The 12,665-nt window shown below is 44.1% G+C and overlaps 1 protein-coding gene across 1 annotated transcript in view; it reads right to left on the reverse strand.

Moving 5' to 3' along the window:
- Positions 1 to 12,665, reverse strand: part of SLC24A3 (solute carrier family 24 member 3) — a 598,815-nt gene that overhangs the window by 514,306 nt on the left and 71,844 nt on the right. The window contains exon 2 of the mRNA XM_037057030.1: positions 1,376 to 1,504. Coding sequence (XP_036912925.1) covers positions 1,376 to 1,504 — 129 coding nt within the window. The remainder of the gene's footprint in view (positions 1 to 1,375; positions 1,505 to 12,665) is intronic.

The following is a 12,665-nucleotide window of genomic DNA, read 5'->3' on the forward strand; positions in this document are numbered from 1 at the left end:
CTAAGATGTTAATACTTTACTACTTCATTACCAATTCTCACAGCAAACTTAGCTTTACAGAGAAGCAAATAGAGGCTTAGAGAACCTGACTGTTTTTCCCAAAGCCCATACCTTCCAAGTTTCTAAGCTAGGATTCAAACCTAGGTGAGTGTGATCCCAAGGCCCAGATTAGATATGGGACTCTCAGATTACACATCAAGGATATTACACTCTATATCCTTGAGCTAGAAAAACAGGAGACATGTCCAAAGACAAATGAGAACTTCTAGACCAGCCTGTTTAAAAGACAATGGAAATACTCTTGTGATCTGTGCTGTCCAATATGGGATCCATGAGCCACACACAGCTCTCAGATATTTGATATGTGGCTAATGCAACTGAGAATCTGAATTTTTAGTTGTATTTAATTTGAATTAAGTCACCATAGAATGTTCATATTGGCACAGTAAGAGACATTTTACATCAAAAACATTTAAAAGCAGAATGGTTACATTAGTTTGGTGTGGTCGAAACAGCTTACTAAAGATAGGCTCCAGGCAGTCCCTTAATATGTTAGGATTTGAACAAGACCCTTTCTGGTTCAGGCATGACCATCTTCCTCACAAAATTTGGTTCAGTCAAGGGACCCAGAAATCAACAGTGTCCACAGATGAAGAAATTGAGAATGTGCCTCCTGGGTCTTTATTTTTTACGTGATGAGCTCTAGTTTATTCCTCCCATTGCCCTCCTGTATCCTTTCCTGTCCCCGCTTTCACTGGCCCTCATCCCCCCACTTCTACCAACACCAGTAGCAAGTGCTGGGCTTGTGCTCTTTTTAAAAACCTGGACATCTCTTCTACCTGTAAACTGAGTCATTTCCTCTCTTGCAATCACTTCTAATGTGCTTTATTGTTCTACACTCGTCATTCTACAAGAGGCATTTCTTAGTAACAGTGACCAATGATACTCACAGAGAGATCATATCACCTCCCTAAAACACAATTCCAACAACATGGAACAGAAGCCCTCCACCACTGCTGGCCCCATGTGTAGCTGAACCCAGCATCCTGATCACATTGTATCTGATCATATCGTATCTGACTCCATTCTTTCCCATACCAAAGATGATGACTGGGCTCCCTAACACCATATTTCTCTTAACTTTGAATTACCTTTTCTGAAACTCCTGTGGAGAAAAAATTATAGAGATAGAAACACACCTGAATAGTCCCCTGGGATCTCCACCTTTGAGTTTCTTAGATACTTGTCCTAAATGTCCTTAAAGTCTCTCCGGGTTAGAGAAATTCCAAGGGGGAAAAAACCATGGCATCCAGCTCTTTCTTAGCCATAACCAGAGAAAACAGCATCTACTGCCCAGAGTGCAGCTGTCAGTTACCTGGTTCAGTGCAGTTCTTGCTGCTTCGAAGTCCTGTGTCTTCTGAAGTCAGGGTTTCATTCACCTGCATTAACTTCCTCCCCACTGTCCACTGTCTGTCTTCCCCTATGAGATCCATGAAGTCAAGGTCTGAGAAGAAAAAGATAATAACCACACATCACTAATTAGTCTTTACCAATCTGGGTGCCCATCATCTTAATGAGCCACTAAGGGCTCAGCCCTGCCTATACCCGCTTAGGCCTTACCATTGTATTTCTGGCTTCTGGATCCTACTGGGCCCAACAAAAGCAGCTCTCAGCCAATAACCAGTGGGAAGTAGTTCATTAACACCTCACTGCTCCAGTGGGATGACTTCGAGGTATGTATTTTAAACTGGATTCCAGAGTTTTCTTGACTGGTATTCCACAGTAGTTGTTTACAGTGTGACTCTCATGATAAAGCACACTTTATTGGCTGCTATCCTTCACTGTCTTAATTTCTTACTCCACAAAACATGCTGGGAAATGTTTAACAACCAACTCTCTCAGGGGGAAAGTCCTCATTTGTATGCATTGGCCAATTTCTGTGGTGTAAATAGTCCCATCATGGTCTGTTTCAAGCTACTAACATTGCCACGCTGAACATGAATTCAGAAAGAGATGGGTACAGTTTGATCACTAAGTCAGTATGACTGGCTCCATTCCACGAGTATCTACTCTCCTACCAGCATTTCCTTGAGCCATCTCCAAAAACCTACCTGCAACTGACCACTTGATCAGGATCTGCTTCTGGAGGGTTACCCAAGTGAAGACACCATCCTAGACCTTGAATGCCACATAGCAAGATTTCCATAAACAAGAGATGAAGGCATGAATGAGGAAAAGTAGAATATATGAAGGGGATAAGCATGTAACAGTACCAAAGTCTCTAACAGAGATGCCTGTGGGGAAGGAAATGCCAGGAAAAATAACAGAAACTGAAGAGTACATGAGAGGGGAGAGTGCAGCATGTTCTCTGGTAAGGACATGTTGAGTCTGAAGAGCACTGAAAGGGGTGTTATCCCTCTGAAAATGTGGGTTCAGACACCTCAGGGGACAGGGAGCATCAGGACAGTCATAAACAAACAGGGAACAGTATGAGACATGTATTAATGGGGCCTTCCAGAGAAGAAGGGGAAGGGATAAAAGAGAAGAGAATGGAACAAGAAATCATGGAGAACTCCACATTCCTTCAGAAATCATGTAGAATAAAAGAATTCACCAAAGGACCATGAAAGGAAGAAAAAGAGCAAGGAAAATTGTATCAGTGAAAGTTAGCAGAGAATCCCAAACAGAAAGAGTGACCAATAAATAGCCTTGGCAACTGTGGGCAAATCAAGGAGGGCAAAGGCAAATGAATGACAAAGCTGGATGTCAGGGGGTCACTGGAAGATGGAAACAAGCAAAGATGACTTTTTCTAGCAGCTTGACCCAAAACAAAGATATGACATGAGACAATGGCAACCTCTTGAATGTCCAGACTTGCTGTGGTCAGAAAAGGGAATTTTATTTTTCTAAAAAATGGATTTAAGTATGAGATTCATTGTGGTGTTCTGAAATGGTCAATGAAAAGCTGAAGGTCATCATACCCATTCCCTTATTTCCATAGTGATTTACAGTTTCCTAAATAATTTCACCTTCATTATTGATTTTGAATTTTATGACATTACTTGGGAAACAAAATAGAGTACAAACATTGTCTACTTGGTTCACTATTGTTCCTCCATCATCCAATGATTGCTGGCTCAGAGTAGATGTTCAGTAAGCACACATGAAAATAACTATTCCCTTTTTGTGGATGAGTAAAATGAGACTCATAGCAGTTTCTGAAAATCACAATGTTTGTGGACATCTCACCTAAACCAACAGGACACAAAAATTGTCAGCCACTCAGGCATTGAAGTCTCCCTCAGTCAAAGAGAAACTGCTCCCAGATGTAAAATGATCAGGATAGCTCATTAAAACTCATGTATGCTGACCAGGGACAGCCTTGAGGTATTTTCTGTAAGAAAATGACTGTGGAGCCTAACTATAATAAACAAGAACTTTAGACTCTAAAATATAACACCTACATGGTAACCACATATATCAGTTTAGCAAAAATTGTGAAGATAATGCCAAATATAATTCAAGGGTAAAGCAGGCATTTGTGTACACTGGTTAACCTGAATGGTTAATTCTTACGGTTAAGACTGGTGACAAGCAGAGAAAACAATTTCAAAAACTCATGAAGAAACAATAAGCTCAGTGGCCTTAAAATCCAACAAGCAGCCCTAAAATGTGAATGTAAGACCATACTATCATAAAAAATTCTGGAAGTGTGGAGAAAGACATCCCATTTGTCTCAGGCTGGGTTTCTGCAGAATCAGCCCCTCAGACAAGGATTCAAGCACAGGTGGTTTATATGGGGTGAGAGGAGAGGGCGATCCAGAAATAGAAAAATGGGACAGGGAATTGGAGCCAGTTATTTCAAGCAAGTTGCCAGAATGAATCAACAATTACTTGGCCCCTCTGGAAATCTATGGGTGCCAATGTAGACATGCATCTCAGACACCCAAGAGGTGAGGAAGCTTGGATATTTATCTACTACTCCTGGCCTGCCATTGGTTAAAGGCTGTTCTCAGGGGACACTAATTCCCTGGCCCCTACAACCTGCCACATGTTTAAGGGAGGTCCTGGTGCTCAGAAAAAAAGGCCTTGGACAATGAGATACAGGTGCTAAATGCTGAACAGTGCCAGTGTACACTGAATAGGTAAGAACAGAGTGATATGGGCAGGGAGGGCACCAAAGGCATCTGCCAGCCTGTGTGATATTCAAGGATAGAGTTATGCTATGGACCAACAGACTGGCCATTCTGCTGTTCTCATAGTCTGGGTCAAAGAAAAGTGCTTTGTGACACAGCAATGCAAAGATTTATAAAGAGCAAAAGTGTCACTTCCAATGACTTCCAAAATTCTTTCCCAGGCCAAGTTTCCATGGTTCAGTAATTGTGAGAGAAAAGCTGATACCAATTAAGAGATGTATAAATAAAGCCAGCTATTGTAGCATAAAATTAGAGGGCTTTTTTTTACATAATGATTCAATATCTTCAGGAATTAGAGACTATTGAAGGAGCACCTCTAGTTTCCAACATCTACAAACTTCTGTCAACAAAAATGTATGTACCATTGACCACTAATTAAGAGATCAGAGTCTGAGAAAATGAGAATGAGGAAAGTAAAGCACTGCATTCACTTCCCACTGAGAACCGAATGTGACAATCCCATATCACATTTCATTTGTCCTCAAAAAATTCCTGATGAGCTAAGAAGAGGCAGTTGGTTCTGGGGTCAACTTACCTTTAGTGTAAATAAGTGAGAATGGATTTTCCTAAGATCAGAACCATCTACAGTCACATCAACTACCATTTAATAGTTTTGCAGTGGCTTCCATTTACTGAGTGTATATTTATGCGCCAAGAGTTTTCCTTTCTTCACCATGTTTAATCATAAACAATATTATTTTGAACTATTAGTTCCAAACTGAAATCCAAAGTTTAAATATGACTCAACCAAGATCACAGAGGGAGCAAAAAGGGGCAGGATGGAATTTGAGCCTACATCTGGTAGATCCTGGAGAGGACTGAATTCCTCTGGTTGCATTATTCAGCTATGGTAAGTTAGATCAACAATGCAGCCTGCACCTTATAATAGGTTAAGGATGAAGACGGTCTTACTGGATTTATTTTCAAGAAAGATATTTTCTCAGAAACTACTAGGGACAGCATGAGGCATGAGCATCACCCCAGGAAAACATCACAAAGAAAAAAGAAAATGGTTCTAAAATACCACTGGATGCATAATGCTCCACTGAGTGTGGATTTCCTAGAAACTAAACTCATCCCACTAGTCACAACATGGAAGGAACAAAAAGGACTCGAAGAGATAGCTGCACTTTGTTTTTTCAGTGCTCTCTTATCATCTCCAGCTCCTCTGGACTTTTCTGCTATGGCAGAGACTGTTCCACAAAGCTGTACTTGAGCAATGTCAACAAACACACTTGGCCTCTGTCCACTGCATTCTTGGCTCCTCATCTGCCAGGCCTTGGAAGTGCATGTTGGCCTAATTAGTCAAGGGAGGGGGTGGGGGCATGAAGAGGGAGACAGTAGGCTCACATGTCCCATGTCACATGCTGGTGAGCCAAGGTAATTTGTGTGCACTGCTACAGGCTCTGAGGGGGCACGAGTGAGGGCACAAGTGGGCTGTGGAGATAGCACCTGGTGCCTGCTGGAAGGGGAAGTTCTGAACCCGAGACTCAAGCCACAGGCACTAAGGAAGGAAAAAAAGCAGAGGCTGGGTGCCAAGTTTCCATTACAGAGCTGTGTGCTCACCCTCTCCTGCTCATGCTCCCACTTTCTCTTGCTTTCTCTCTCTCTCTCTCTCTCTCTCTCTCTCTCTCTTATTCTCCACCCCCCCTTCCTCACACCCAATTCCCTTCTTTCTCCCTGTGACTGGGGCTTGGAGAGTCCAAAGATTTCTGACCCCCCAAATGTATGTTTTTCCTTGAACAACCCAGGTCCCAGCCCTCACCCTAGGACTAGCACACTTTCTCCTCTATGCACTCTTGTCCCACAGGGCTTTCCACCTTCCCAAATACAGGTCCCAGGTCCAGCAGACAGGTGGTGCNTTCTCTCTCTCTCTCTCTCTCTCTCTCTCTCTCTTATTCTCCACCCCCCCTTCCTCACACCCAATTCCCTTCTTCCTCCCTGTGACTGGGGCTTGGAGAGTCCCCCCCAAATGTATGTTTTTCCTTGAACAACCCAGGTCCCAGCCCTCACCCTAGGACTAGCACACTTTCTCCTCTATGCACTCTTGTCCCACAGGGCTTTCCACCTTCCCAAATACAGGTCCCAGGTCCAGCAGACAGGTGGTGCTTGCCTGATATCTGAAGAAGGGATTCACTCCTTCACACCCATGGGCAGACAGTCGATGGGCAGATTTGCTGCAGTGTCATCATAATTACCTTGCATGCCCTTGATGTCTGTGCCAAGCAGCCTTCCCGAACCGTCCACTCCATACTCTCCCAGGGACTTTTGGCCATCTTACTGGTATTGCTGATGGGGTTAAGTGATTGAGCTGAGACTCAAACCCAGATCTGACTCTAAAGCACAGGTATACATGTCCCACCTTGTCTCAGAGCTCTAGGAGCCCAGGGAAAGTGTCCTCATGGGGTCAGCAGGCTCACTTTGAGAGGTTCTCTTAACTCTCCCCTCTCTGAGAACTGGAATTCTGTATTTCTTCTTGAAACCTGGGATGCAGAGCTCTGCCACTCTGAAACTCTCAGAGGGGCAGAGCAAAAGCCTCCCCCACCACAGCCTCCATTTCCCCTCCCCCATTTGCAGATGAGGAATCTAAGTCTTGTAATGCCTAGTGCAACACACTTAACACCACAAAAGACAAAAGCCAGTGACAGCAGTGACTAACTTTGGCTCTAAGGCAGATTCAGCACACCAAGGCTATAAATACCTCGCTCTGTGGTTTACACAGCTGTCTCCACTCTGCACCCTGGTTATCACCCTGGGATCAGGGGTCAAGCCCTCTGCAGACTCAGTGAGCATAGGCGAATCTGCCTCCCCCTGCACCATTCTTCCAACATCCCTCTTACTGACCACACCCTAGAGTATCAGGAAAGTGGCTCCCAGCCTGGTGGTTCCGCCTACACGTGGGTGAAAATGAGGAGCAAGGGATGTACTGGCTTTCTGTATATGCACTTTCACATATATTTTCCAGCTGAAACGAGCATCCCTGCTCCTCTGCATTGCTCTTGGTCCTTGAAAAGGAGCACAAACTGTGCAGGCTGCATGCAAGCTTTCCAAACCCACCAGGAAAGGAGGAAGCCAGAGGCTAAATGTTCTGTGCACAGGTTTCCCTTCACCCGCTCAAAGCTCCAGAAAGACAGAAAAGGGTAGATCCAGAGAACTTGTAGCTGCAGAGGCCATGGACCCCACTTTAATTTTCTCCTCTCTCTAGCTGTTTGTACACCCTGTTCAGTGGTGAAAGATTGACTCTGAGAGTCCACTGGGCTAGGACAAGTTCTCCCTCTCATACACTCCAACTCAAGGATGGCAACCACAGCAAGCAGCTTTCATGCTGAATTTAAACATTATCCAAGTGTCAAAGCATACATCTCGGTGTTCAAAGGAAATACCTGTTAAAAGTTGAGGTTCGCCCTGGCTGGTGTAGCTCAGTGGATTGAATGTGGGCCTGTGAACCAAAGGATTGTGGTTCAATTCCCAGTCAGGGCACATGCCTAGGTTGCAGGCCAGTTGCTGGCAGGGGACGCACGAGAGGCAACTATACACTGATATTTCTCTCCCTCTCTCCTTCCCTTCCCCTCAAAAGATAAATAAATAAATAAATAAATAATATCTTTAAAAAGAGCTTTTTAAAAAATAAAATAAAAGTTAAGGTTTTTTCGGTCCCTCAGATGGGCCTCTCCTCACTCAGAGGAGAAGAGGGACAAGTAACCTTAAGCCAGAGCCACGTGCCTCACTGCAGTGGCACTTCCTTCTGCTGCTGCCCTGTCCTCCAGAAGTCTCTTGCTTAGTGTCCCTTAGCAGCAGCAGGGGCATCTCCTAGAGCTGATTAAAAATGCAGATCTCAGGTCTGGGGTAGCCTTAATCTGCACAGGGCACACTGGAGTCTTGAGATCCCTAGGGCCAGTCCTGCCCTCCTGGAAGGACACACAAAGGGAGGCTACCTGGTCCAAGAAATGACCTCTGCCTGCTGTTGCTGGGAGGGGGAGTGTGGAGACAGTAGGGGCACACATAGAGAAAGGGAGGATGGGGACCACACACGTGTGGTATTCATGGTGTCCTGCATCCAGAGACACTGGCCCCATTACCAGTCTCTGTACACCCAACCATAGAGGAGAAAGAGAAGCTCTACTACCTCACTATGCCCCTACCACCAAATCCCTGCTGCTGCTGTTGCCTTCCCTCCTGACATAGACCCCTACACAGTCCCCAGAGGCTGGGCAAGCCCCTCCAAGACTGTCCTGGAGAACAAGGGACTGCCCACAGCTCCCAACCCAAAAGCGTGAGCCAAGAGTCCCAACTGGTCCCAAATGCAAATCTTGCCATGGTTATTGAGCAAAACAAGGCAGTTCTAGTTGTGATACTGAAGAGAAAGTAGGAGGATCCACATAGACTCTGGCTGCTTCATCCAGGCAGCCTTCCCAGACTCCCCAGGAGCTCCCGGATCACAAACTCCAAGAGAAGGAGCACATATCACACACGGAATAACACAAACTGACTCTCCTTATATCAACCCTCTCCACCTCTACCAGGTTGTAAGCTCCAGGAAGACCCAGCTTGCTTGTGTTTCTCTCTTCACTGTGTTTTCCTGGCCTGAAACTCGGTGGATGCTCTAGAGCCATGGTGTCATAGTGTTTTACTAGAGCACAGGTGGCAAACAAGGCCCACAGGCCAAATCCAGCCCTCCACCTTGTTTTAGCTGGTCTGGCACCTTGTTTCTACCTGGCAGCAGTGCTGAGCTCTTTGCTCCTAGTTAAGGAGTAATTACACTTATACAACCCTTAAATTACATTCAGCCCTTTGAAGGCAACAGCAAGGCTGATGTAGCTCTGGGTGAAAGTGAATTTGCCACTCCTGCACTAGAGCCATAAACTGGATGTAACTGTGAAGTAATCAGGAGATCCCCAGGGAAATAGTCGAATCTCCATGGAAGATCCCCAGGTGATTAAACATCATCCTACAGGGGTCATACCTCTTGACAGAGGGTTAAGTTTAAATAATAGGCCCAGGAATTTTAGTGGTAAACCTGAATCAGGATCCAGGTGTTCTGAGTTCCTGACCCACACAGTTTGCATTACAACCTTTCTACTCAAAGGGTGGTCCCTGGACCAAACATCAGCATCACCTGGGAGCCTGTCAGCAATGCAGAATTCAGGGCCCACCTCAGGCCCACTGCATTTGTTCACAGACAATGTGGGCCTTCAAAGTTCCCAGAACAGTGTTTAGTTTGATCTCTCCATCATGAAGTCCAAAATGCAAGGACTCCTCAACATCCCCAGGCACCAGAAAGACCCCTCACTAAGAACCACATAGCCCTTTCCAGAGACAGTGCTTAGCTTACAGTTCTGTCTAGCCACTGTGAGATACTTCCTCATGTATCTACCTCAGTGGGTCCCTTTCCAAATCCTTGAGAATGGCTTGAGAAGATCAGGTCCCAACAACCTGTTTCAGAGCTCTCTCTTTTAAAAACGGCTCCATCTTTCTTCATTGCCCCACTAAATAAAGCAAATGGGTTTGTTCTAAGGACCCAGGAGCTGACCCCAGGGTACACTCCCCTCCTCAGAGCCTATCTTCCCCTTGATCTAGAAACAAGTCAGGGTCTGAGTTAGCCCCAGTTCTTGTTGGTGCTTCCTCTGCCCTTTGCTACACCAGCAAGGCTCACTTACAATCTCTTTACCTCTTGCCTTTTCCTCTCAACCTGTAGTTGCTCAGAGCTCAGGCCTTGTCCTGCAAGTCACTACTGGACCAGCCTCATCAGGAAGAAACGAGAGGAAGAGGGCCCCTCTCCTTTCTTCTGGATTCTCTCTCCATCAATCAATCAACACCCCTCTTTTCTCTCTGTGTCTCTCTCACACACACAATATTCAATGTGGGATTTCTTCTCAACTTTCACGTGCATGCCTATCATCCCAGGTACCTTACTAAAATATGGATTCTCATAAGTGGGCCTATGAAATTCGGTGTTTCTAACAAATTCCCAGTAGATGCCAGTGCCGGTCCATCCAAACAACACTCTAAAAGTCTCCACTACACATTTTTCAATGAAAGCACAGACAAACAAAAGGGTCCAAAATGTGCATCCCAACCAGGTTGTGTTTCAGAAAGGAACCTGCATGTGTCCAAGGCAATGTATTCTGCAGTAGCCACAATGGAATACATGCCTCTGGAAGTAATGAGAATGATGATCTGGCCTGTTGTAGGTTCCTTCTGGTAGTAAAAAGAGGATGAAAGTAAGGGAGGCTTTCTTCTCTTTATGCTGTAACTCTTCAGATCTACAGTTAACCCCACTTAAAGTGGGTGTCCATTGGGTCTCACTGATTGTTATATGGCACTCAGGAGCAAACACTAAAGTATCTGCGCCTGATGAAGGGGAGTGAAATAAACCACATTTCTCAGGCAGCAAGGGTATCATATCAGCCAACAACCTAACTGCTCCTATTATCCCACCTGCATTCAAAGGCAGGAAGCCATTCAGTTCCAAAAACCTGTGCTGGTGGTTATGAAATGGGCCTCACAACAAACACAGTTTTCAAGAGGTAACAAGCATGGACAGAACACAGAAATAGGAACAGAACATGGACAGAACACAGGTAAAGGGAGTCAGATAGCAATATGTATACCCACAACCCAATGGATATACTGTGGATCCTGGCTCCAAAGCTGAAATCACCTTTTATACAGGGGAAGCTAGTTTAAATTCTACTTGTCATGTTCTGTGGAGCTTTTTCTTCAGCCATGGGACCCAACATTCAACCTGTCAAGGAACTTTGGGAAATCAAAGGAGGAGGAGCTCCTTTGAGGAGCTCCTACAATGATGCCCAAGACAACTCCCCACATTTAAAAATGCAGAAAACCCCAATAGATGTGACACATCTATAACTGTGCCATCAAAAAGGACTTTCTGCAGTGATAGGAATGTCCAAGATGGCCTCTGTCCAATATGGTAGCCAACAGTAAAATGTGGCTACTTTAAATGTGGCTAGTCCAAATGAGAAATCTGATTTTTAATTTTGTAATTTTAATTAATGTAAATTTAAATAGCCACATGTGTGATTTATGATTCTTAGTGTGACTACACTAAGAATTGGTCTAATCACATGAATAGAATATCCCTGTTCCAAGGTCAAAAACCCAGTCAGAAAACAAATGCTGTCAGAACACTGCAGAGGCAATGGAAACAGAGGAAAAGGTAATGGCCTTGACGTAAAGGTGATCACATATTCTGGTGAGACTAAAAAGAAGCTGGGCTTGCCTGATTTTTGTTCTCTTTTGGCATCCTTCTTCAGGAGGAAGGAAGACAGACAGTGGTACTGGTGGAAGAGAGAGAGAAGGATCATAATCCCCAAGCCCTCTTAGACAAAGAGGAAAAAAGGGAAAAAAAGGAGAAAAAGGAAAGGAAAAAAAGAAAAGTGGAAGGTCTCTTCCATTTGTAAAAATGAAGGCGGTAAGAAACAAGGGAAAGAAGTTCAACAAAAGGAAACACACACAGAGACTAAGAATTGGTGATGGAGTAAGGCTTTTGGGAACAAAGTAGCATATCCACCTCTTCTGGAATCATGTACAAGTTGTTTCACAGCAGGAAAATGAGTGGATAGTGAAAGGGTAGAAGGGTCACAGACATAGTAAATGGGATAAGTAAATGTCCCTCATGGTCAATATCAGAGATACTGTGGTTCTTTCCTCAAGATCCCTTCCACTCTTGCAGTGCTGGGCTGCATAATTTTATTTACTTATAAATATATTTTATTAATTATGCTATTACAGTTGTCGAATTTTCCTCCTTTTTATTCCCCTCTGCCCTGCATCCCCCCTTCAACCAGCATTCCCCCCCTTAGTTCATGATCCCCCAACTTTTATGGGTTGTACATATAAGTTTTTTGACTTCTCCATTTCCTATACTATTCTTAACCTCCCCATCTATTTTGTATCACCATTTATGCTTCTTATTCCTTGTACTTTTATCCTCCATTCTCCTCCATCCCCCTTCCTGCTGATAACTATCCATGTGATCTCCATTTCTGTGATTCTGTTTCCTGTTCTAGTTGTTAGCTTAGTGTTTTTGTTTGTGTTTAGGTTCAGTTGTTGATAGCTGTGACTTTATTGTCATTTTACTGATCGTAGTTTTGATCTTCTTTTTCTTAGAAAGGTCCCTTTAACATTTCATATAATAAGGGCTTGGTGATGATGAACTCCTTTAATGTGACCTTATCTGGGAAGCACTTTATCTGCCCTTCCATTTTAAATGATAGCTTTGTCAGATGGAGTAATATTGCACATAGATTCTTGCCTTTTATGACTTTGAATACTTCTTTCCTACCCCTTCTTGTCTGCAAGGTTTCTTCTGAGAAATTAGCTGTCTTATGGGAATTCCTTTGTAGGTAACTGTCTCCTTTTCTCTTGCTGCTTTTAAGATTCTCTCCTTTTCTTGAATCTTTGTCAATGGAATTATGATGTGCTTTGGTGTGTGCTTCCTTGGGT

The sequence above is a fragment of the Sturnira hondurensis genome, unplaced genomic scaffold, assembly GCF_014824575.4.
Source record: "Sturnira hondurensis isolate 20B ecotype Veracruz unplaced genomic scaffold, ASM1482457v3 Scaffold0009244, whole genome shotgun sequence".
Lineage (NCBI taxonomy): Eukaryota > Metazoa > Chordata > Mammalia > Chiroptera > Phyllostomidae > Sturnira > Sturnira hondurensis.